The sequence below is a fragment of the Tubulanus polymorphus genome, chromosome 9 (assembly GCF_964204645.1).
Source record: "Tubulanus polymorphus chromosome 9, tnTubPoly1.2, whole genome shotgun sequence".
In the NCBI taxonomy this organism is placed as follows: Eukaryota; Metazoa; Nemertea; class Palaeonemertea; order Tubulaniformes; family Tubulanidae; genus Tubulanus; species Tubulanus polymorphus.
In genome coordinates this window covers 11,450,079-11,476,265 of record NC_134033.1, presented here as the reverse complement: position 1 = coordinate 11,476,265, position 26,187 = coordinate 11,450,079, and the positions used below count along the sequence as shown (strand labels likewise).

Genomic DNA, 26,187 nt, shown 5'->3' with positions numbered 1-26,187 from the left:
ACCATTGCATTCCCTCGGAATGAGTCCAATATCGACGAGTAGGCCTCTCATCCAACCTGGAAACCTGGACAAACCAAACAATACGACGATATATATATATATATATATATATATATATATATATATATATATATATATATATATATATATATATATATATATATATATATATATATATATATATATATATATATATATATATATATATATATATATATATATATATATATATATATATATATATATATATATATATATATATATATATATATCACATTGTTCATTGGGGTTTGGTCCAGGACTCGCGAGATTTTAAACAACACAGAAGTAACGTGTAATAAATGATGACTTGAATTGCATGACTACCTACCACCCCTCATTATTGTTGGAAAACTAAACGTTCCGCACTGACTAAAAATTAGTAATAATAATTAATAACATTTTAGAAATGGCCAGAATTTTAACTTAGGTTCTATCTAATTTTTATTTTACAATTGCGATTGGTATAATTTTTTTAAACGGCCGTTAAGGCTTCATGTTTCGTCAGCAGTTCACTGCAAATAGTTACGCAACTACGCACATTTCAGTGTTTTTGGCAGCTGTACACTCAATCAGCACCGTTCGTGACTAGCTTCACTGCGGAATTATCATAAATTAACATCGCCATATCACATCATCAACTTGTATTGTGCCTTAAAACCCTAACAGCCGAAATAATTGAAATGCACACACGATTTCTATCATCGAAAATTGAGAGAGTGGCCATGTTTGTGTTCTGCTGCTTTGCGTAAATCCCGCGCGGTGGCGCAACCGCGTGGAGTGTGGCCGATACGTCCAGCGATACTGTTAAAAGTTGAAGTGCCTCCTGGAGGCAGCACAATGCATAGTATCACAATTTCCTTACAAACAACCGATGAAACCATGTCATAAAGAAATATACAAAGTTTAATGAAATTATCTTAAACGGTAACGGCGATCGTTGCGACCCCATACTTTTACTGATGGCAGCTCATCAGAAAAAAAATCATTGTATAGCAATTACCTATGGGACCATACCCCGAACAAGTGTATCGAGTTTCATTAAATCATCTTGAGCGGTTACTGTTAAAAATATATTTCATTGACTCGTCATAAACCATCATAGTATGGGTCAGATATTATCAATAACCGATATTTTCATGAACTAATCTGTATTCCAGACTAGACTGAGAAGATCGTTATAGACTGATAATCATCGATTTCATTATCCTAATAATTTCTCTAATGGGTTCGTTTTTATACGGATTTATCGAATAACTTTATTTTCTGCGCAGCAATGTGTTCCCGTCATGCATCCTACACGCGGCATTGATGTAACATCGTGTACCGGAACTCCATTTTGGTGATGTCTTCGACAAATTAAATTCATTTTCAATAGATGGATATCGCCGCATTTTGTTGTTTCGGGTGGTCATGATTTATTAGTTTTGTTAAAATGTTGGGGCGAAAATATAATTCAAAATCATGTTTCCAGCAGAAATATGTGGAGAGTATAATAAGCCTTTTTACAGTTTCCAGGCGCCATTTTTTTGGGTACCCGCCGGGTCCGCATTGTTGAATTTTTTGTCCCTATTTTTCTCCGGTTTAATTTTTTTATTTCGTTCATATCTCTGGATTTTATTAAGATAAAAACAAAGTAAAAATATCGATGAACTTGGCTGATAATAAACTTTTTTATGATATCACTCATTCAACTTGAATTATTGCTCATCTCATTCAAAAGTTCGTAATTCTTACAAATTTTAATCTACATTTTTGAAGTTTTCAGGATCAATAGCCATCTATATGTGGTCCTATATACCTTTTACCGTTTTCAATTATCCGTATTAGTTTTTAAGTAGTTGCGAGTCAAACTTCCAAAACACGTTTTCCCCGGTCCCCTGCGTGCATCTATATATCAGGAAATTTCACAATTTCACCGGTCCCTACTTTGTTGAAAATCAATTTTTTAAGTAACCATAGAAATAAGGGCACCTAGGTTTTTGAAAAATGGTAATTAAAGATATATATTCTCTAGGATTTGTCAAAATAAACGAAATAACCCAGGTGTTGCTTTAACCAGCTATCTAGGTTCACAACAGAAATTATCATTTTGTCCAACGTGTTTCATTCGATCCCAAAACTGCACGTACGGGTATACGATTGCAAATGTCAAAGTCAGACATTATGTGGCACATGCATGAGAACCACAGTCTCAATGCTGCGTCGTATTGCCGTCGCAATTTTACATGGCTACTTACGTGAAGTGGGCTAATACAGACCTTGAATACAGACCTTGAGAATGTGCCAAATCTCAAAACAACTATCAAACGCATGAGATCAATTTTGACAGAAAGTAAACGAATGTTATGTTCCTCAATATATACTAATATATTCCAAAGTTCCAATCTTTCCAACACAATCGACTAAGCCTAATATATTCAAATTCAATTTGAAACACCTTCCAGCTCGTGTCACGATCAGTAATAAAGATCGAACATCGAACCTTCTCAAAAAAGCAAACTCGATCCAACGGTTTGCAAGCGTCAAGTTTGACACAGCCATGGCTGCCTCCATTTGCGTGGAGCTGCTGCTGCAAATTCAAAAATGTAAATCGGGTACCGGTATTTAACCGAGGACCGAGTGCTCGCCATTACACCATGGTATTTCTGATGGTTGACTTTTGAACAACTGGCTCGAGAATCACCTGCCAACCGCCGTATTTCATTGATGCAATATACTGTGAAACAATATAATATTGACGGGAGATCAATGAAACTTAAATGCCTGACACTAGAAGACTTATTTCGACTTTTTTGACTATCTTAGATGATTGGGAGAGGGGTCCAAAAGTAAGGACATTTTCCGTATATTAAGGCTGCGAGTAGGGTGCTCCTCGATGTTGAAACAAATACATCCAAAACAATATAATTTGCAAGAGGATGAGTGTTAGATTTGTAGGTTTTATGCGATCACTGTCTTGACAAAGATGGTAACCTTAATGGGAAGGAGCAGGGGTCCGGACTACCGACCCTCCAAACCCGTAGTCTGTCCCTGTGTTACTAGAAATATATCTCTATTTACCATTTTTTCAAATAACTAGGTGCCCTTGTTTCCATAGTTACTGAGAATTTTGATTTTAACAAAGTAGGACCGGTTGAATTGTCAAATTTCTTGGTATAAATATGCAAACATGATTCTCTAGAAAACGTGTTTTGGAAGTTTGACTCGCAACTACTTAAAAACTAATACGGATAATTGAAAACGGTAAAAGGTATATAGGACCACATATAGATGGCTATTGATCCTGAAAACTTGTTGCATTAACTTAATAAATGAGTGATATAAAAAAAAAGTTTGTTATCAGCCGAGTTCATCGATATTTTTACTTTGTTTCTATCTTTATCCAATACAGAGATATGAACGAAATAGAAAAATTAAACGGGGGAAAAATAGGGACAAATAATTCAACAATGCGGACCCGGCGGATACCCCAAAAAATGGCGCCTGGAAACTGTAAAAAGGCTTATTGTTTTATGAATATATGTTTGTATATCCTTAAATTTTATCATTCATTTCATAAAAAAACTCGACAATAATATTTGATAGCTAAGAATACAACTACAGGCTGACCGAGGGCTCCTTGTAATTCTTGAACATGTTCCGCTGGAACTTTTGTTTTCCTCGACGAGGTCTCATGGTCCACGGTCCTCTCGCTAATTCAGTCCCTGGAAAGGCCGGTTAGAAATGGGTAACCATAAGTCCTAATCCTCCAGTGGAAATATTAGTGACCAATAATCATAACTTCAAGAATTTCTTAATTCTGACGTTGTTTTTTATTTGGTTCATACATGATCAGGCAAATTTATCAATATCATGATGCTGTGCAGCCAATATCCTTTACAAACAACATTTCCCAGCCATGGCTGGGCAACAAGATTGGTCTATAGAGAAAAACCAATATGTACCCTTTTGGCTATTTCAATAGCAACTAATTCCTCTTTTTTGAAACCCCACTTCTGAAAAATTTAGAAAAAAACCCGTTTAGGTGGGAATTGTATTGAAAACAGTACGTAAACTTATCTGATTGCACGTGAACCGAATGATTGTCATAGATTACCTTCATTTGCTGCGATAGTTCCAATGACCATAAACAAGGCCAACGCGATGAACAGAGTTTTTAGTGAACATACTGAAATAAATACGTTACAATATTACATAACAACTAGGTAATAGACGACAGAATAAACCTAGTAATAGAACCTATTAGCTGGATCATCGACTCTAAAACGTTTTAGAGTCCATGGCTGGATGAAGAATATTTCGAATTTGAGTCATCGAGTTTTGTTTTCGGCTCGAATGGTTACATGTAGATGAACAAAATGCTAGTTCATTTGGTAAAATCTCAGATAAGTCAAATTAAGTGAAATAAAACTCCACATATTTAGACCTGGGTTCAATACCAAATTCAAGAACTGGGTCCACAGCCAAATGAAACCGATTCCATTCAGGTCAAAATCAGATAGAATCCACACATTATTGTGGAACAGGATCATTTCTGTATTGAATGATTAAACCATGGAAGATAAAACGATTAGTTTCAGAGTCCATGATTAAACCTACTAGAGACTATATGTTACAAACCACGGAGCTGTACATACCTTATCGTGTGTTTCAAGTAAACAATATCATACAGTTTATAATTCCAGTCTTATACATTTCCCAAATTCCCGAATTCGTCATTTCAGACAAATCGTGTCATATATCATCATAATTCCGTCTGAATATGGCTTAATTTTTTCTGCATGTAGAGCCTTCCATCATTTAACGCTCTAGAATTAGGATTAGCGATCAGAAAATGAAATTTCAAACTCCTCACGGTTGCAGCGATATACGGTAATAAAAAAATGCCTTTCTTACATTTGTGGAACTACCTCCTACGGCCCTCAAATCTTGCCTCTTGGTCTACCGCTGACATCACGACAAATTATGATTCTGAAAATTCATAATCCTTCGTTTCATAAAAGGATTACATACGCGTAAATTAAAATAAATTTCATAACATTAGGATTATAAACGGATTATAGGTATATGTTTCACTAAACTCGATACAAGCCATTAATTTGTATTATATATTATTTATCGATATAACCGATATTTCAATAAAATAGTCATCTGTATTCCAGTCTAGACCGAAGCGATTATTTCAGACGGATGTCATCGATTTTTATTCAAATATCCTAAAACGAAATATCAGAAAATTATCAATAAGTGAAAGTGAGTAACCGTGAAGAGTTTGACACACGGCTGAATTTGACCACATATCCAACTCTGAAATCTTTCGAATCCGTTGTCGCAGTTCTTGAACTGAGTTTTCCTTCACTAAGACACGAACGGTATTTTTGCGATACATTTAAATCACTTTTAATTAAATCACCAGAAATCCAGTTTCACCAAACTGATTGCAGAAAATAGACTATATCAATACGAATCTAACATATTCAGTTTTCTTATTATCATGTTTATTCGGAGCTTTCGTAAAAGTCGCCTCCGAACCAGTTTAAACAATAGATTCTCTCTCCACTCATAATCATATTCCTTCAAAGTATATCATTACTTTATGCCTCATAAACAGTTTAATCAGAAATTTACTCATTAACTTGTTCTCCCCTGTAAATATACCGCTTAGTAAAAAACGTTGTGAACGCCAGATATTTTTGGAAGAGCTTCTTTCTGCATTCTACCAGGTTACATTCCCATGATGTGATCTAACCCGAGTCTCCGCTGCCCGATTTATGAGGACATTTGGATTCAGTCAACCCATAAATACCCTTTCTAATGTAATGATCTTATTTGGCCAAACGATTTACCATTGACTGTGAGCATATTATTTTCTTTATTGCATTTCTCTTTTTTTCTTTTCTCTTTTGAGGGACCTGTTTTATACAAACTATTCCTTAGTTTCTACAGGCCCCTCCAGGTCTAATTTACTGTATTTTGTATTATGCTTTGTACACTATGCTGTAAATTATATTTGAAAAATAAAGTGTTCAAATCAAATCAAATCAAACCATTTCCCGAGCAGACTTCTGTACTCCTGGTGCCACCTGGAACAATCATGTATTGTGGACACTGTTATGTAGTTCAGATATATCTGGCATAGTTATTTAATAGCGTCTATTTTCGTTGAATAAAACACATTAAGATAATTTTGGAACTTCATGTTGTATTAATCATTCCAATCAATTAAGATTATGGTCATACTTTCAGCTCATCGTAGTGGATGGAGTTAATGATGCTTTTATGTGTAATCTAACCCCTGTCCTACATGCTTTCAGTATTGCTTTCGAACAATTTCAGTTTTTGATTTTACCATGTCTGAGAAGAACTAATCCATACAATCAATTTTGCTACGTATTTTATGAAATTACTCATAATGTACATATGGGCTATTTAGGTAATTTTCGTGTTGAATTGGACGAACAGATTTGATGGTTTGATAGTGACTCATGCAGCAAATTATCTAATCGCTTAACAAATTGTTTCATCAATGATATGACCTGCACAAAGCCATTGTGTCTTCAGTTAAGTTGCATTAGGATATCAGAACAGATAGAGGACACTTCCTACACATATGAGCTACTCATATCTGCGAGCTTCGCCATTCTTGAATACTTAACAATCGAAGAAATCATAGGAGCCGATATGACTCTTTCATACTGGAATAACACTGCCGGTTTAGAATCGATCCGATACGTTAGCCTATTATTCAACCAGTATTTCCCACCGGTCATAATAGGGCTGGGCGTACCGGCAAACATCTTAGCTATCATAGTGCTCAGCTCGCCACGTTACCGGGGTCTTACTACATCCTTCTATCTGAGATTCCTGTCGGTTTTCGATACGAACTTATTAGCTGTTGTGTTATTGCTTAGTTACCTGGAAGACAATCGCCCGGAATTGATTTCGAACGTTTTTTGTAAAATTTACTACACCGAAGACTATTTCGGTTTTGCGATATCGAACAGTCTGTTAGTCGTTGTTACGGTCGATAGATTCGTAGCGATACAATTCCCGCTAAAAGCGAAGAGCTGGTGCACAGTTAAGCGTGCAAGATGGGTCGTTCTGTTTGTGTTTATATTTGTTGCATTATGCTATTCACATTTGTTGATCTACGGTGGATCGGAAACACCGATCTACGGCGGTGAACCATTCTGCCGACTTCAACTAGAAGGCGTTTGGAGGGACGTGTTCTATATGTTTGACGTCATATATTCTGTTTATATACCATTCCCTGTCCTGCTTATTCTCAACATCTTAATGGCCAGAATTGTACTGAAGAGCAGGAAACAACGTGAAAGTACTTCGTCCGGTACAAAATTGCACCAACGAGAAATTTCCCTCACGATTCTCCTACTTCTCGTCTGTTTTGTGTTCCTTGTTACAAGTTTACCCTACGTTTTCCATGCAAATTTTTGGGAAAGTGGCAACGTTGATTATGAAAACGACCCCGTTCTGTCTGAACTACGCCGCGCGAGTTCTTCTATATCTTATGTTTTTCTGTTCATCAATCCGATGGTAAATTTCTACCTGTATTGCTTGGGAAGTTCGAAATTCCGTGGCGAGTTTAAGAGACTATTAAGGTGTTGGGCTTCTTCAGTGCGATAGTTCGGTTCCCTTCGTTCTTATTATACACACCGGACCTCTTTGTAGTTCAGCCACTGTGCTTCATTGGTAAACATTCTACGTATTAATTGTCCAATGAATTACAAAATATGATGTATTTTTATCTTGTTTATATGTGGTAGAAATAAAGTTATTACTTTAATGCAGATAATTCATCAAAACAGCAATGGTGCAATGTCTTTACTGGAATCTTCTCTTCATTTTTGTCGTTGATAATTCTGTTGGCAAATCTTAATCGCTCTTTAAACCTGAATACTGAAAACATTGTATGATTAATTTACTCATTATTTTACTTCCACTGCATTCTCGATTTTCTGCTCGATTGAAATACACTAGTAGATGGCTCATTTCTCATCGAAAGCACCACTTCTATCGAAAGTAGTTTAGAATCTCATTGAGATTTCTATCTCGAATTGTAATCTGTCATATGTCATTATTTCCACCAACTGCAAGACTGGTTTTGGTCTATCCAGATATTTAAACGTATAACGGTTTGAATTATGTTAGATCGAAATACTGTATCAACCATGCTTATTCATCAATGAATTAACTTCCAGTAAAACATCACCGTTTTAGGCAGGTCATCTACACAGAGGATTATTGACAGTATTGGTGTTGCACTTGATCAAAATCTCTTTTTCCATCTTTTACGAGTCACATAAACAATATTTGTCGTAGTGCTAATTGTCATCTAGGGATATACGCTACGGTATTTAAGCCAGCAAGGCAAAAACCCGCATCGCTGCTTTGCGGCTGTTTTTAGAGTTTTCTGCGACTTCGTAGGACGTATTGTTTTCTCGTCATTATCAGTGACCGCCCCCTTTTCCAGCCAGCGAGTGTTTCTAAAGTTCGGTCGACTTCTTCCAGCTTCTAAACGTTATGTTAAATTACTAAAAAGAATAAACGACACTGTATAAACTGCTCACTGGACGTCATGCTCTTATCATAAAATGAAAATTATTCTGTGACGTGAAATATTGTATATTGTATATAATATAAGCGTATCTGCCTTATACTAGCTGATGTATCCATTTCAAATACATTCGACATCCCGGAAATCAGAAATCGGTGACGCTACAGGGAAATCACTAATTGCCTCATAAAAAACGAGGATTCACATCAACCATCTACAAATGAAGAAGATATCAATTCTGGGTCCGCCTGAATCATATTTCATAATTCAGTTACTACAGCTTTCCATTATAAGTTGTTACCTGTAAGGGTTAGTAAGCATCATTCTCGTTTACACTTCACCTCCGTGCTGCTCCACCGTGCAATCCGGCGTGCCGCTCTTCCGCGCAACTCCTGCGCGCCGCTCCTGCGTGCTGCTCCTGCGTGCCGTTCTTCCGTGCTTCTCCTGCGTGCTTCTCCTCTAATACGCGAGGAAACACGGTCAGTTTAACCTACGAATAATTATCTCAACGAGGTAATTGGGCTCGTCGGTTTATAAAACTGCGCTCCCAAACAGTTTTCACTTGTATAACACTCTCACTTGATCCTCGTTAATGATGAATTCGACTCAGATACAAATCGGTCGCCCTTACAACAGTTACATCGTTCTCACGTCGTTGGTGAACAAGTCTGGAAGCTATCGTATCGTGCCAATGGTCATTATGCTTATTCTATTGCCAATTGGAACCTACGGAAATTCGGCAACTTTCCTGATAATGATAAGTCGTAGATTCCGCAGGTTATCTTACGCTAATTATCTCATCGTTTTGGCTGTCAGTGACTTTTTGTATATCATCAATTGCGCATTGATGCCTGTGTTACAGTTTGTTCTCTTGTTCGCGAAACCTCCGATATTCACCATGAGTTCATTAACCAGTTGTCAAATCTACGAATTTTTTATGATAGTTGTTGTCAGTAATAGTTCGTGGTTGATAGTAGCGATATCTCTAGAACGTGCGGCAGTTGTGCTCTTCCCGTTCACATCTCGTTTGATATGTACACCTACATTCGCCCGATTTATAATATTGGTAATTACCGCCGTGAATGTTCTGATTCTATATCTCATACCTACTTTGTCGATACATTTTTTCGACCAGTCTTTCGGATGTTACTACGACGTATTTGACCAGGGAATGATGTTTACCATTAATGTCATCCATATTAACCTCCTACCTCTAACCTTTATTATCATGTCTAATTCTGTCATAATAGTTCAGTTGTTATTCAGAGGTTCGAAAATGGTTTCGTCCGATCAGAAAACTACAAAATCAAAACGTACAACGATAATGCTTGTAACTGTTTCACTCGCATTTGCTATATTTAATCTACCGAACACCATTTCCGTACTGTTACCAATTTCCACAAAACTAATGAATTTCCTACTTGACATTTTTACCCAGTTTCATGTTTGTAACTATGTGATAAATTTCTACATATATCTTTTACTTGGACGAGAAATTCGTGAATATTTTTGTACAAAGATCTGCTGTAGAAATTCGGTCAAATAATCATTGATTTCAAGTTTACACTAATCAACTTCAACTCGTATTTAATTATGGCGGTTTCCTGACAAAAAGAACTCTTGGGCATCTATTGAGCTAAGTAGACGATTTTTGTGTACCTTTTTCTTCGACATGAAATTTTTCCAAGAGATTTTTATCGACGCATTTTTTTCTCTCCGAATCTTGACTTTAAGGATTAAGAATCGAAATATAGACGAAATGGAATCGTGGTAAACTGCTCGCAAACTTCAATTTCAATCCAATAACAACAGTGACGGATCCGAGGGCTGAGGCGTACGGTCTAGCAACCTGCAGATTTTACATGTCGTCCTGCCTTGTTACAAAGCCTCAGAAAAACATACACTTGCTTTAATGATTAGATCATTTTTATCATTCGTTTTGGAGCATACACCAAATTATACAATGTACAAGGTTGATCATAGAAATGGACGATCATCGACGTTAGTTGAGGCAGCACCTGCCTATATATAAACAATGGACAACAAAGATGGCTAGGTGGACCCAGCAGCCAGTAGGTTGCCGGCTTTCCACGACAGGTGGAAGGAATTCCTCTCTTTTCAACTTCAATCTCTGCAATAACAATATTATTTTCCAAGTTTCTATATACTTGTAAATTCAATTTAACAGCGTATTTCTGATTCACGTGATAATTTTGAACAAAAAATTACCTTCTGCGGTAAAGGCTCCGATGACCATAAACAAGGCCAAGGCGATGAACAGAGTATTGTATATAATATATCTCATAATTTCTGTAGTATCTCATTATTCCTGAAGATGACTATTAGGATATAGTCGAAACGTTGAAATAAACTACTATCTCGAAGTTTCATTTTATGACTTTTTATTATCATTGTGGGATTCTCTCCTCATGTTAGATTCGTATTGATATAGTCTATTTTCTGCAATCCGTTTGGTAAAACTGGATTTCTGGCGATTTAAGTAAAAGTGATTTAAATGTATCGCAAAAATACCGTTCGTGTCTTAGTGAAGGAAAACTCAGTTCAAGAACTGCGACAACGGATTCGAGAGATTTCAGAGTTGGATATGTGGTCAAATTCAGCCGTGTGTCAAACTCTTCACGGTTACTCACTTTCACTTATTGATAATTTTCTGATATTTCGTTTTAGGATATTTGAATAAAAATCGATGACATCCGTCTGAAATAATCGCTTCGGTCTAGACTGGAATACAGATGACTATTTTATTGAAATATCGGTTATATCGATAAATAATATATAATACAAACGAATGGCTTGTATCGAGTAAATAAGTGAAACATATACCTATAATCCGTTTATAATCCTGTTGTTATGAAATTTATTTTAATTTACGCGTATGTAATCCTGTTACGAAACAAAGGATTATGAATTTTCAGAATCATAATTTGTCGTGATGTCAGCGGTAGACCAAGAGGCAAGATTTGAGGGCCGTAGGAGGTAGTTCCACAAATGTAAGAAAGGTATTTTTTTATTACCGTATATCGCTGCAACCGTGAGGAGTTTGAAGTTTCATTTTCTGATCGCTAATCCTAATTCTAGAGCGTTAAATGATGGAAGGCTCTACATGCAGAAAAAATCAAGCCATATTCAGACGGAATTATGATGATATATGACACGATTTGTCTGAAATGACGAATTCGGGAATTTGGGAAATGTATAAGACTGGAATTATAAACTGTATGATATTGTTTACTTGAAACACACGATAAGGTATGTACAGCTCCGTGGTTTGTAACATATAGCCTCTAGTAGGTTTAATCATGGACTCTGAAACTAATCGTTTTATACTCCATGGTTTAATCATTCAATACAGAAATGATCCTGTTCCACAATAATGTGTGGATTCTATCTGATTTTGACCTGAATTGAATCGGTTTCATTTGGCTGTGGACCCAGTTCTTGAATTTGGTATTGAACCCAGGTCTAAATATGTGGAGTTTTATTTCACTTAATTTGACTTGTCTGAGAATTTACCAAATGAACTAGCATTTTGTTCATCTACATGTAACCATTCGAGCCGAAAACAAAAACTCGATGACTCAAATTCAAAATATTCTTCATCCAGCCATGGACTCTAAAACGTTTTAGAGTCCATGATCCAGCTAATAGGTTCTATTACTAGGTTTATTCTGTCGTCTATTAACTAGTTGTTATGTAATATTGTAACGTATTTATTTCAGTATGTTCAATAAAACTCTGTTCATCGCGTTGGCCTTATTTATGGTCATTGGAACTATCGCAGCAAATGAAGGTAATCTATGACAATCATTCGGTTCACGTGCAATCAGATAAGTTTACGTATTGTTTTCAATACAATTCCCACCTAAACGGGTTTTTTCTAAATTTTTCAGAAGTGGGGTTTCAAAAAAGAGGAGTTAGTTGCTATTGCAATAGCCAAAAGGGTACATATTGGTTTTTCTCTGCAGACAGATCTTGTTGCCCAGCCATGCTTGGGAAATGTTGTTTGTAAAGGATATTGGCTGCACGGCATCATGATATTGATAAATTTGCCTGATCATGTATGAACCGAATATAAAACAACGTCAGAATTAAGAAATTCTTGAAGTTATGATTATTGGTCACTAATATTTCCACTGGAGGATTAGGACTTATGGTTACCCATTTCTAACCGGCCTTTCCAGAGACTGAATTAAAGAGAGGTCCGTGGACCTTGAGACCTCGTCGAGGGAAAACAAAAGTTCCAGCGGAACATGTTCAAGAATTACAAGGAGCCTTCGGTCAGCCTGTAGTTGTGTTCTTAGCTATAATATTATTGTCGAGTTTTTTATGAAATGAATGATGAAATTTTAGGTTGTGTAAACATATATTCATATAACAATTATACTCTCCACATATTTCTGCTGAAAACATGATTTTGAATTATATTTTCGCCACAACATTTTAACAAAACCAAAACTAATTGATCGTGACCACCCGAAAAAACAAAATGCGGCGATATCCATCATATTGAAAATGAATTTAATTTGTCGAAGACATCGCCAAAATGTAGTTCCGGTACACGATGTTACATCAATGCGTGTAGGATACATGACGGGAACATATTGCATGATGGGAACACATTGCATGACGGGCACACATTGCATGACGGGAACACATTGCTGTGCAGAAAATAAAGTTATTCGATAAATCCGTATAGAAACGAACCCTTTAGAGAAAATATTAGGATAATGAAAGCGATGATTATCAGTCTATAACGATCTTCTCAGTCTAGTCTGGAATACAGATTAGTTCATGAAAATATCGGTTATTGATAATATCTGACCCATACTATGATGGTTTATAACGAGTCAATGAAATACATTTTTAACAGTAACCGCGCAAGATGATTTAATGAAACTCGGTACACTTGTTCGGGGTATGGTCCCATAGGTAATTGCTATACAATGATTTTTTTTCTGATGAGCTGCCATCAGTAAAAGTATGGGGTCGCAACGATCGCCGTTACCGTTTAAGATAAATTCATTAAACTTTGTATATTTCTTTATGACATGGTTTCATCGGTTGTTTTTTAAGGAAATTGTGATACTATGCATTGTGCTGCCTCCAGGAGGCACTTCACCTTTTAACAGTATCGCTGGACGTATCGGCCACACTCCACGCGGTTGCGCCACCGCGCGGGATTTACGCAAAGCTGCAGAACACAAACATGGCCACTCTCTCAATTTTCAATGATAGAAATCGTGTGTGCATTTCAATTATTTCGGCTGTTAGGGTTTTAAGGCACTATACAAGTTAATGATGTGATATGGCGATGTTAATTTATGATAATTCCGCAGTGAAGCTAGTCACGAACGGTGCCGATTGAGTGTACAGCTGCCAAAAACACTGAAATGTGCGTAGTTGCGTAACTATTTGCAGTGAATTGCTGACGAAACATGAAGCCTTAACGGCCGTTTAAAAAAAATTATACCAATCGCAATTGTAAAATAAAAATTAGATAGAACCTAAGTTAAAATTCTGGCCATTTCTAAAATGTTATTAATTATTATTACTAATTTTTAGTCAGTGCGGATTGTTTAGTTTTCCAACAATAATGAGGGGTGGTAGGTAGTCATGCAATTCAAGTCATCATTTATTACACGTTACTTCCGTGTTGTTGAAAATCTCGCGAGTCCTGGACCAAACCCCAATGAACAATGTGATCTGTGTGCTGGCCACAAATGTACACAGATCACACTACACTACCCATTACACACTCCAGTACGCACAGCTTTCATATATCCATCCAACTATTTAGTGTCTTTCTTCCTGGATTTGTCAAGCAATGCATGGAATCTAGGCATCAAGTTAAAGATATATTATATATATATATAAATATATATATATATATATATATATATATATATATATATATATATATATATATATATATATATATATATATATATATATATATATATATATATATATATATATATATATATATATATATATATATATATATATATATATATATATATATATATATATATATATATATATATATATATATATATATATATATATATATATATATATATATATATATATATATGTGCCTATTTTCTATCATATTTCGAACAACTGCTACTGTCTGGCATACAGCTTATACTCTCACATAAAGATGGTGATTAATGAGGACAAAAACTATTCAACAAGAGAAATCATCTGTGTCATAGCAAGCTCGGATATCATTTACATGACATTTTCATTCGAAACAATCGTTTTTAAACAAAGCTTCTGACTGTATAATGATGTAGTGTCTGTCTGGGAAAAACACAAATACCACGTCACCTAAAGAATGTATTTAAGGATGGTTCAATGCTGTAGATTGATCTGCATGAATCTACAACAGCATTCTACGCCATGAAAGTTACATTTAGCATTTGTTTAAGGGTATGAAATCAAGAATGTTGGGGAATGGAGTAACAATGGTGCAGGGCCCAGTTTCACGAAAAAGTTTAAGTCTAAAACAGTTAAGTTTGAATTCAATGTCCTCATTGAAAACATGAAGTAACCAATGGCAATTACACCAAAAATTTGAGTTAAACTTCTTTGTGAAACTGGGCCCAGCAATCGGTTTATTCTTATAACAAAGCCACATTCTGAATTGATAAACATGTTGAGTAACACAAATACCAAAAAAAATGTGGTCGTCAATAGAATCCAGGTATTAATGCCAGAGGTAAAAATGCCAGAGGTAATAATGGCAGAAGTAAAAATGGCAGAGGTAAAATCACTTCGTAGGTAAAAATGCCAGAGGTAAAAATTCCAGAAGGAATGAGGGAAATCAAGCGAAGAATTTATCAACGTTGGACCAATAAACCAATGGTGAAGAATGAACTGTGCTCGTTAAGGTTCTTTATTTTCCGAGAAGATTGATTTTTGTGGAAAATGCCCATTTACAAAAATTCCGGTTACTTGAGTTTACCTACGTAAACTCCAGCTCTCGGGCTTGATATTTTGCCACTTTCCTCAAGTAGATGACTATTACCGTAAGGAAAATCAGAATTTAATATGATGATTATGACGCCTCACAAAGCAATGGGTTCACAAAATTAACGAAAACGAAATCATTTTTCCTAAATATATCTTTAAGCCCTACGTGCGTGAAAATATTCAGCAGGATTATACGAATGTCTGATTTAGAACTTGGATTAATTCTGAAAATCTTACCGTAATGAGTATTACTGTAAGGAAAATCATAATTTCATATGTTAATTATGACGCCACACAAACATTGGTTCACAAAAATAACGAAAACGAAATCATTTTTCCTAAATATATCTTTAAGCCCTACGTGCGTGAAAATATTCAGCATGTATTATACGAATTATACGAATTATCAGCATTGTACGAATGTCTGATTTAGAACTTGGATTTATTCTGAAGATCTTCAAAGCTGCTTATGTGAAAAAGCCGTTCACCACACTTTGTTCACATAAAGGATTAATTTCTGCCTTCAGTCTACTGTTGTGGATTGCATTAACAAGACGCACAATAAAGCTGAGGTAAGTGATAAAACTTGACGATTAGCAGAAGTAGCGGTGACTAATGAATGAACCAGGCTCGTTGCTGCAGTGATAAATGCCCACGGGGGATAGGTATACCCATGGACGTATAATCTAGTTAATACGTCCATGGTTTACCATAACTGGGTTTCGCATAGGTTCGAATACCTCCCAGTGTGGACTGGCGTGATTGGGGGTTCGGACCAATCCACATCTCCTCGTTGCTTTCAAGTTTCTACATTCGTAACATAACATTTACTTAAAATATCATCTTTGTCAGACAAAGAAAGTTGTTAAATTCATGAACACATTCGGGAAAAATTGCTGTATTCTACTTTTTGATAAATAGAATAATTAGTGAACTAGGAAAATTGTCATTCACTTTCAGAATATGTACAAGACTCTGTTCATCGCCTTGGCCTTGTTTATGGTCATCGGAACCTTTGCCGCAGAAGGTAACTTTTTGTTCAAAATTATCACGTGAATCAGAAATACGCTGTTAAATTGAATTTACAAGTATATAGAAACTTGGAAAATAATCGATAAAAATCGCTTGGAAAAATTTCATGTCGAAGAAAAAGGTACTCAAACATCTTCTACTTAGCTCAATAGATGCCCAAGAGTTCTTTTTGTCAGGAAACCGCCATAATTAAATACGAGTTGAAGTTGATTGGTGTAAACTTGAAATCAATGATTATTTGACCGAATTTCTACAGCAGATCTTTGTACAAAAATATTCACGAATTTCTCGTCCAAGTAAAAGATATATGTAGAAATTTATCACATAGTTACAAACATAAAACTGGGTAAAAATGTCAAGTAGGAAATTCATTAGTTTTGTGGAAATTGGTAACAGTACGGAAATGGTGTTCGGTAGATTAAACATAGCAAATGCGAGTGAAACAGTTACAAGCATTATCGTTGTACGTTTTGATTTTGTAGTTTTCTGATCGGACGAAACCATTTTCGAACCTCTGAATAACAACTGAACTATTATGACAGAATTAGACATGATAATAAAGGTTAAAGGTAGGAGGTTAATATGGATGACATTGATGGTAAACATCATTCCCTGGTCAAATACGTCGTAGTAACATCCGAAAGACTGGTTGACAAAACGTATCGACAAAGTAGGTATGAGATATAGAATCAGAACATTCACGGCGGTAATTACCAATATTATAAGTCGGGCGAATGTAGGTGTACATATCAAACGAGATGTGAACGGGAAGAGCACAACTGCCGCACGTTCTAGAGATATCGCTACTATCAACCACGAACTATTACTGACAACAACTATCATAAAAAATTCGTAGATTTGACAACTGGTTAATGAACTCATGGTGAATATCGGAGGTTTCGCGAACAAGAGAACAAACTGTAACACAGGCATCAATGCGCAATTGATGATATACAAAAAGTCACTGACAGCCAAAACGATGAGATAATTAGCGTAAGATAACCTGCGGAATCTACGACTTATCATTATCAGGAAAGTTGCCGAATTTCCGAAGATTCCAATTGGCAATAGAATAAGCATAATGACCATTGGCACGATACGATAGCTTCCAGACTTGTTCACCAACGACGTGAGAACGATGTAACTGTTGTAAGGTCGACCGATTTGTATCCGAGTCGAATTCATCAGTTACGAGGATCAAGTGAGAGTGTTATACAAGTGTATACTGTTTGGGAGCGCAGTTTTATAAACCGACGAGCCCAATTACCTCGTCGAGATAATTATTCGTAGGTTAAACTGACCGTGTTTCCTCGCGTTTTAGAGGAGAAGCACGCAGGAGAAGCACGGAAGAACGGAACGCAGGAGCAGCACGCAGGAGTGGCACGGAGGAATGGAGGAGCGGCACGCAGGAGCGGGATGGTGGAGCGGCACGCAGGAGCGGTACGGTGGAGCGGCACGGAGGAGTTGCGCGGAAGAGCGGCACGGTGGAGCAGCACGGAGGTGAAGTGTAAACGAGAATGATGCTTACTAACCCTTACAGGTAACAACTTATAATGGAAAGCTGTAGTAACTGAATTGTGAAATATGATTCAGGCGGACTCAGAATTGATATCTTCTTCATTTGTAGATGGTTGATGTGAATCCTCGTTTTTTATGAGGCAATTAGTGATTTCCCTGTAGCGTCACCGGTTTCTGATTTCCGGGGTGTCGAATGTATTTGAAATGGATACATCAGCTAGTATAAGGCAGATACGCTTGTATTATATACAATATACAATATTTCACGTTACAGAGTAAGTTTCATTTTATGATAAGACACCCAGTTAGCAGTTTATACAGTGTCGTTTATTCTTTTTAGTAATTTAACATAACGTTTAGAAGCTGGAAGAAGTCGAACGAACTTTAGAAACACTCGCTGGCTGGAAAAGGGGGCGGTCAATGATAATGACGAGAAAACAATACGTCCTACGAAGTCGCAGAAAACCCTAAATACAGCCGCAAAGCAGTGATGCGGGTTTTTGCCTTGCTGGCTTAAATACCGTAGCGTATATCCCTAGATGACAATTAGCACTACGACAAATATTGTTTATGTGACTCGTAAAAGATGGAAAAAGAGATTTTGATCAAGTGCAACACAAATACTTTCAATAATCCTCTGTGTAGATGACCTGCCTAAAACGGTGATGTTTTACTGGAAGTTAATTCTTTGACGAATAAGCATGGTTGATACAATATTTCGATCTATCATTATTCAAACCGTTACACGTTTACATCTCTGGATAGACCAAAACCAGTCTTGCATTTGGAGAAAATAATGACATATGACAGATTACAATTCGAGAATCTCAATGAGATTCTAAACTACTTTCGATAGAAGTGGTGCCTCCGACGAGAAATGAGCCATCTACTAGTGTATTTCAATCGAGTAGAAAATCGAGAATGCAGTGGAAGTAAAATGATGAGCAGATTATGTTTTCAGTATTCAGGTTTAAAGAGAGTTTAATATTTGCCAACAGAATTATCAACGACAAAAATGAAGAGAAGATTCCAGTACAGACATTGCGCCATTGCTGTTTTGATGAATTATCTGCATTAAAGTAATTACTTTATTTCTACCACATATAAACAAGATAGAAATACATCATATTTTGTAATTCATTGGAAAATTAATACGTAGAATGTCTACCAATGAAGCACAGTGGCTGAACTACAAAGAGGTCCGGTGTGTATAATAAGAACGAAAGGAATCGAACTATCGCACTGCTGAAGCCCAACACCTCAATAGTCTCTTAAACTCACCACGGAATTTCGAACTTCCCAAACAATACAGGTAGAAATTTACCATCGGATTGATGAACAGAACAACATGAGATATAGAAGAACTCGCGGGGTCGTTTTCATAATCAACGTTGCCACTTTCCCAAAAATTTGCATGGAAAACGTAGGGTAAACTTGTTACAAGGAACACAAAACAGACGAGAAGTAGGAGAATCGTGAGGGAAATTTCTCGTTGGTGCAATTTTGTACCGGACGAAGTACTTTCACGTTGTTTCCTGCTCTTCAGTACAATTCTGGCCATTAAGATGTTGAGAATAAGCAGGACAGGGAATGGTATATAAACAGAATATATGACGTCAAACATATAGAACACGTCCCTCCAAACGCCTTCTAGTTGAAGTCGACAGAATGGTTCACCGCCGTAGATCGGTGTTTCCGATCCACCGTAGATCAACAAATGTGAATAGCATAATGCTACAAATATAAACAGAACGACCCATTTTGCTCGCTTAACCGTGCACCAGCTCTTCGCTTTTAACGGGAATTGTATCGCTACGAATCTATCGACAGTAACAACGACTAACAGACTGTTCGATATCGCGAAACCGAAATAGTCTTCGGTGAAGTAAATTTTACAAAAAACGTTCGAAATCAATTCCGGGCGATTGTCTTCCAGGTAACTAAGCAATAACACAACAGCCAATAAGTTCGTATCGCAAACCGACAGGAATCTCAGATAGAAGGATGTAGTAAGACCCCGGTAACGTGGCGAGCTGAGCACTATGATAGCTAAGATGTTTGCCGGTACGCCCAGCCCTATTATGACCGATGGGAAATACTGGTTGAATAATAGGCTAACGTATCGGATCGATTCTAAACCGGCAGTGTTATTCCAGTATGAAAGAGTCATATCGGCTCTTATGATTTCTTCGATTGTTAAGTATTCAAGAATGGCAAAGCTCGCAGATATGAGTAGCTCATATGTGTAGGAAGTGTCCTCTATCCGTTCTGATATCCTAATGCAACTTAACTGAAGACACAATGGCTTTTTGGAGGTCATATCATTGAAGAGACAATCTGTTTAGCGATTAGATAATTTTCTGCACTTGTCACTATCAAAACATCAAATCTGTTCGTCGAATTCAACACGAAAATTACCTAAATAGCCCATATGTACATTATGAGTAATTTCACAAAATACGTAGCAAAATGGATTGTATGGATTAGTTCTTCTCAGACATGGTAAAATCAAAAACTGAAATTGTTCTAAAGCAATACTGAAAGCATGTAGGACAGGGGTTAGATTACACGTAAAAGCATCATTAACTCCATCCACTACGATGAGCTGAAAGTATGACCATAATCGTAATTGATTGGAATGATTAATACAAAAACATGAAGTTCCAAAATTATCTTAAGGTGTTTTTATTCACCGAAAATAGACGCTATTAAATAACTATGCCAGATATATCTAAACTACATAACAGTGTCCACAATACACGATTGTTCCAGGTGGCAGTTCGTTTGGGGCGCCAAAACGGAATTTTCTTTGTTTTGGTACGCCAAAACGGATTTTTTAAGAAAATTTGACGTTTTTATTTCGTTTAGGCGTTCTGGCGTTTTGGCGCCCTTAACGCGGAAAGCTGCAGCGCGAGTCGCTGATTGTATTGAACACACAGGAGGGAGCCACGATGATTCCACGGAAGGTACTTGCAGATGATCCACCAATCAATGTCAACATCGGTTGATATGATATTGATATGCTTTATTTTTCTACACACAAAATATTTCTTGTAATTAACAGAATATTGTGCAAAATAATTGGTTGTCAATATATATATGGAAGACGGGACAAAACGCATCCCAACCCCAGGCGTTAGATTTTCGCCCGATCCAACAAACATTTTAATATTAGAGCCCACCTACAGGAGAAACTTTGCCCGACAAACCAACACCTAACCAACAAAGCAGGTGTGTCTTGTATTTCTTGGAGAGACCTTTTTCTCGACCAACGATCTATCTGTAGCTATTTTGGAGCTTTCAGCTGTTTAACCGTTGCATCTATGTGATTTTGATATCATCCGCTGGGTGTCCTCGGGCTGGACGGATACGACAGATTTCTTTCGATAAATTTTCACTCGATAATGAACGGAAATGTTTGATCCAGAATGGCAGAATTGTCAGCACACTGAAGGCGACTAAAACTGCAGTTAATTCAAATGAATAGATGTAGTTCCCAGTAGCGTCATACAACCAACCTGAAAATCGATAAATCATTGGATTCGCATTAATTGCAAAGTATACATATTATGAAGTATCATGTGAATTGATGTACTTCGAGTATGATATGAATTGATGTACTTCCAGCAATTACACTAAACGCCACATAGTTGAGTCTGCCCTAATTCTCGTCACTCAGATATTAGTACCAATTCAAATAATGGCATTTCTCCGCACAATTCCCTTCTTTCTAAGTACATTACTTCATGCCTTGCCAAACACTTATTATTTAATCATTCACTTTACTCAATTAATCTGTTCTCCTCTGTATATATATCCCTGTTTTTAGTCTATTTCTCACACCTGACGATGATCTCTAGGGTGAGATCGAAACGTCGTGTATTCTATATATTTTAGATTTTTCGAATAAATAAATTCTTGTTTTCAAATTCTTTTAATTTGTAGATAGTGGGTTTTTATGTTATTATTTGATGTACTTCGAGTTTCCGCTTTAGATATCAGGTCGTAGCGACGGGTCTACGATATAACAGCCAAATTAAGATCAGTCTTGAAATTGAAAAAGCACTTTTACTACCAGATGATCGGTTGAATTTACAGAATTTACTTTCAAATTAAGTGCATTTATTGGAAATATCGATACTGGATCATGTAATTGGTGTTCATGTTCCAATTCACTTGGGTAGCCTTACCGATTATTGGAGCACCGATCATGTACCCAATTCCTGCCGGTAAAAACATGTATTGTACGGCCATATGAATATGTTTATCATCTATAATCTCGGCAATAACAAGATGAGTGATTCCACCAAATGCTGACAAACCAACTCCAATTATTACAACTAAAACCACAGCGGCTGTAAATCCTTCGAATACAGGAATTAGCGCCACCGTAACGCTTAGTAAAACATTTGCCATTAGGAACAGAGTGAATGTATCAACACGGGGATGTTGCGAGATAGTAGATACGACAAACCGACTTACGGTGATACTAGCTCCCAAACAGGGCACCAGATATCTGGCGTTTTCTAAATCCAGTTTGCATACATCCATGAAGCCGGAAACTGTATGCACATATAAAATAGACACCGACATACTTAAGAAAAGCACCGGTAAAATTAGTCCCAATAAAGCTGGTTGTTTCAATACTTCACTGTCTGAGCCACTACATCCTGAACATCTCTCCGTAGGTGTCTCCGTATTCGTATCAGTTCCCAAATGCATTTGCGTGTTATCTGAATCACCACGATCGCGAACTTCTTCCTCGTTGTTATCTAAAAGTACGTCTTCTTTACAACGCGGTCTGTTCCATTTGCGAAGAACTAAACTGCAAGGAATCACATTTAGAGTCATGGCACCAGTTATGAGAACCGCTCCTCGCCAAGTATAAATTTCGATTAACGTGTTCATTATGACGCCGTAGATGAAAGTTCCCAATGTTGCCGCTGACACGACGAAAGCGTTCGCTATTGATCTGTATCGACGAAATCTGACCAGAACGTAGGCTACAACGGGTCCGAAATGAAATATACTTACGAACCCTGAAAGAAAAATAGAAATTATCGAATGTGTGTCGTTTAAGAAAAAGAGAGTCCGGTTTCAAAGTCTGAGTATCAGAGTTACTCGGAGATTTTCAACCCGGGTGCGACAACTACAACGGTAACAGTAAGAATCTATCGCAATTAATTGACGTAATTTCAAAATGTCCCCAGGAATTACTTCATCATCATCATTTCATTTATCGTTCACAAAGAAAATTTGCAATGTACAATTACAAATACATTCAAATACAAAAATAAATGCGGTACAGAGTTATCATATATAGATTAAATTTGGTTGCAGCATCGACATTGGAGTCGTTGGGGATACGGTTTACAGAGAGAGGTTTTCCACTAGACACGGGTACAGACTCTAATGAATTTACACAAATTGATTAGTGTTTTCTTTCGTTTTACATTAAACAGTTTGTTCAAGTTATGGGTAGTTGGATTACTCTGCCCTCAAATCTACGAAACTGAGCCAAGCTAATTATTCAGAATTTTCGTCCCTCAAACCCAATGAACGCCATGCATGACATTGTTGGCAGGTTCGAGGTTTTTTCCTATTGATGAGATAGAAACTGCTTTACGCATAAGCTTCGAGTTTGTCAAGATAATCACTGCAAGGTGTAAGCGACTTACATATAATAGGCTTATATTTGAAAATAGATTAGACACGTGCGCCATGTGTTGATATAAAACCTTAAACAAAAATCATTCATATTCGTCGAACAAAATGTCATAACCTGAGATCATCCATAGAATGTACATGTGCCATAGCTTTGTAGAAAAAGCCGAACCACAAATCGCCGAACAGCTCACGATAGCAGAACTGACTAAACATCGTCTTAATCCAAATCTCTTTATCACTACACCGGCAATAGGAGCTGAAATTATAATTTGGACATGAAAATTTCGTACCACGATAACCAAATACGAAAGACAATTTCACAATTTATAATACACATGTACAGTAAAATTCCTTTATAATGCCAGTGTTGGGACCAATGGAAAGCATGTCGTTATAACGAAATCGGCGGTATAAAGAATGGTATTTTTATCGAATTTGAGTGAGATTGAGCAGATTTGTTCGCTGAAAAATGTTGGTGTTAAGAAAGCAGTGGTATTTAAATGGACGACAGCTTTATAACAGACTTTCACTGTATGTGATATTCATTCATGCGTATTCAAAGAATGAAATATTAAGCTAAGCTGTTCCTGGGTCTGGGCTCACGAATTTTTTTCTTTGCTAGTTTCAGCTTCATGTTTTCAATTAGGACAGCAGTTCGAACTTTAAGCTTATAAAATCTTTCATGAAATTGAGCTAATTGCGCATCACGGCTATCAAAAATGTATTACCAAATGTCAGAGTTAATCCACCGCTTGCTCCTATCCACGAAACTATCGTATATCCAGTATTGAAGTATTCCACCCATTCCACTACTAGAATCCCCGTAGTATTTTGCATTCCACCGATTAGCATCACAATCCCTGCCGCTGCCACCACTAAACAACATCCTTCAATTCTACCTGGCTCTTTAAATTCTTCCTCAAATTTATCATCCTGCTTTTCGGTCGAAGCCATATTTTTTTTACTGTTGAAGATTAAATTGTTATCATAAAAATGACTGAATGTAACGAATGTCAAACGGAATTGTCACATACGAATGATCAGTTGTTCTGCGACCGGTTATTATTTCTGGTTGCTAGTGACTATTTGTTACGCGCGACGGGAATACGAAATTTTTACTCCATTCCTTTTATAAACGATGAGTACCGGTACATACATATCTTATGCCGTACGAACGTTCAAATTCGTATCTAAAAAGCCGGGGCGGCGTCGATCATGTGGTCAAAAACCACTAGGCTGACCTACTTCATAACTATTGCAATACTAACAGTTAACATTGTAGAGCACGCGCACATGTGTATCGTAAGCGTGTGGTAGCGCTAACGATAATTTCACTGAATTTTAATTTGATAATAGCGACATATGAAATTCGGATTATATTTTTTAAGTCAGCTCTGTCAATGTATAGACTAACGCTGCTTTTACGATATTTATTGCATTAGTTTGGTTCTATCGGAATCGTTGAATAATGCCGTTTATTAATACGTTGAATACGGAAGTGAAACAAGTATCAAAATGTTCCCAATAAAACCGGTTTTGTCGTACTACCAAACCAGTTTGGGTGGATTTATGTTCGAAAATCCAGAAAAGTTTGCGAAAAATAAATTTTGTCTCTGTTAGAAGTTTGTCTCTTCCTAGTTTTGGCAGCTATTCCATCATCTGTCTAAGTATTTGTCAGTCAGTAGAAAGGACCTACATTGGTCTTTTCGTTATATCCACCTCGGAGACTGGAACTCTGTCCACCGATAAGATATTATAAAACAGACGAGTTTTGAAAGAATGAAAGGCAATCCGATGACTAATTTTCGCCTAACAGATTACCAGGTTAATCAAATAACCCCGTTAATTCGTAGAGGAAAAATCTGAGACTGGAAAAACTTTTTTGCAGTCGAGCAATGCGAAAATGTTGATAAAATTCACGCCGATCGTTTGGCTGAAACTGGTCTCAGTTTCCAATTCGAATGACACACTGGGACTAAATCTTACAGTAAACGTAAACAACTAGCCCGATATGATAATAACATGCGGTTATGAATATTATCGTTACAGGGAGGGATCTCTGCTGCAATTTTACTTACTTACCCTCCAGCATTTAAGTACCATATAGAAATGATAACTGTCTAGTTCTTTGAGGGGCTAGAGATGATTTCAATTGTTGTGTCAGCTCGTGTCTTGATCAATTTCATTATCTTGACCTTTTCTATGATCATTTCACATGTACATCTATGCCATATACACAGATAGATTATCATTATCGGCCCATGATCGGGGTTTTTATATCGTTTTTGTGAAACTTGTTAAACAATGTAAACGATAGTGCAATTTTATGTCTCAAAGCTTTTTTCCCACTCGAT

General features: G+C 36.7%; 2 protein-coding genes and 1 long non-coding RNA gene across 3 annotated transcripts; 2 read left to right on the top strand and 1 right to left on the bottom strand.

Annotated features, from left to right (window-relative positions):
- The first annotated feature begins 6,723 nt into the window (after window positions 1-6,723).
- Window positions 6,724-7,686, top strand: LOC141910548 (FMRFamide receptor-like). The gene has a single exon (XM_074801240.1). The coding sequence runs from the start codon at window positions 6,724-6,726 to the stop codon at window positions 7,684-7,686; it is 963 nt and encodes a 320-aa protein (XP_074657341.1).
- Window positions 7,687-11,571: 3,885 nt separating this feature from the next.
- On the top strand, window positions 11,572-12,720 carry LOC141911302 (uncharacterized). Its single transcript, XR_012620006.1, has 4 exons — window positions 11,572-11,628; window positions 11,717-11,887; window positions 12,358-12,428; window positions 12,529-12,720. It is a non-coding gene; the product is annotated as an uncharacterized LOC141911302 (long non-coding RNA).
- Window positions 12,721-21,257: 8,537 nt separating this feature from the next.
- Window positions 21,258-25,011, bottom strand: LOC141911144 (monocarboxylate transporter 13-like). Its single transcript, XM_074802115.1, has 4 exons — window positions 24,562-25,011; window positions 23,949-24,089; window positions 22,357-23,205; window positions 21,258-21,684 (listed from the first exon to the last, which is right to left on the bottom strand). Exons 1-4 carry the CDS (start codon window positions 24,785-24,787, stop codon window positions 21,488-21,490), a joined length of 1,413 nt encoding a protein of 470 aa, XP_074658216.1. The 5' UTR covers window positions 24,788-25,011; the 3' UTR covers window positions 21,258-21,487.
- Between the last annotated feature and the right edge of the window lie 1,176 nt (window positions 25,012-26,187).

Excerpts from the sequence above, each read along its gene's own strand:
- LOC141910548 (XM_074801240.1), top strand. The coding sequence starts at position 6,724 with ATGACTCTTTCATACTGGAATAACACTGCCGGTTTAGAATCGATCCGA.
- LOC141911144 (XM_074802115.1), bottom strand. The coding sequence starts at position 24,787 with ATGGCTTCGACCGAAAAGCAGGATGATAAATTTGAGGAAGAATTTAAA. Across the intron at positions 23,206-23,948 it reads CATTCTATGGATGATCTCAG|GGTTCGTAAGTATATTTCAT; the intron begins GTTATGACATTT and ends TTTTTCTTTCAG. Across the intron at positions 21,685-22,356 it reads GATCGGTGCTCCAATAATCG|GTTGGTTGTATGACGCTACT; the intron begins GTAAGGCTACCC and ends ATCGATTTTCAG.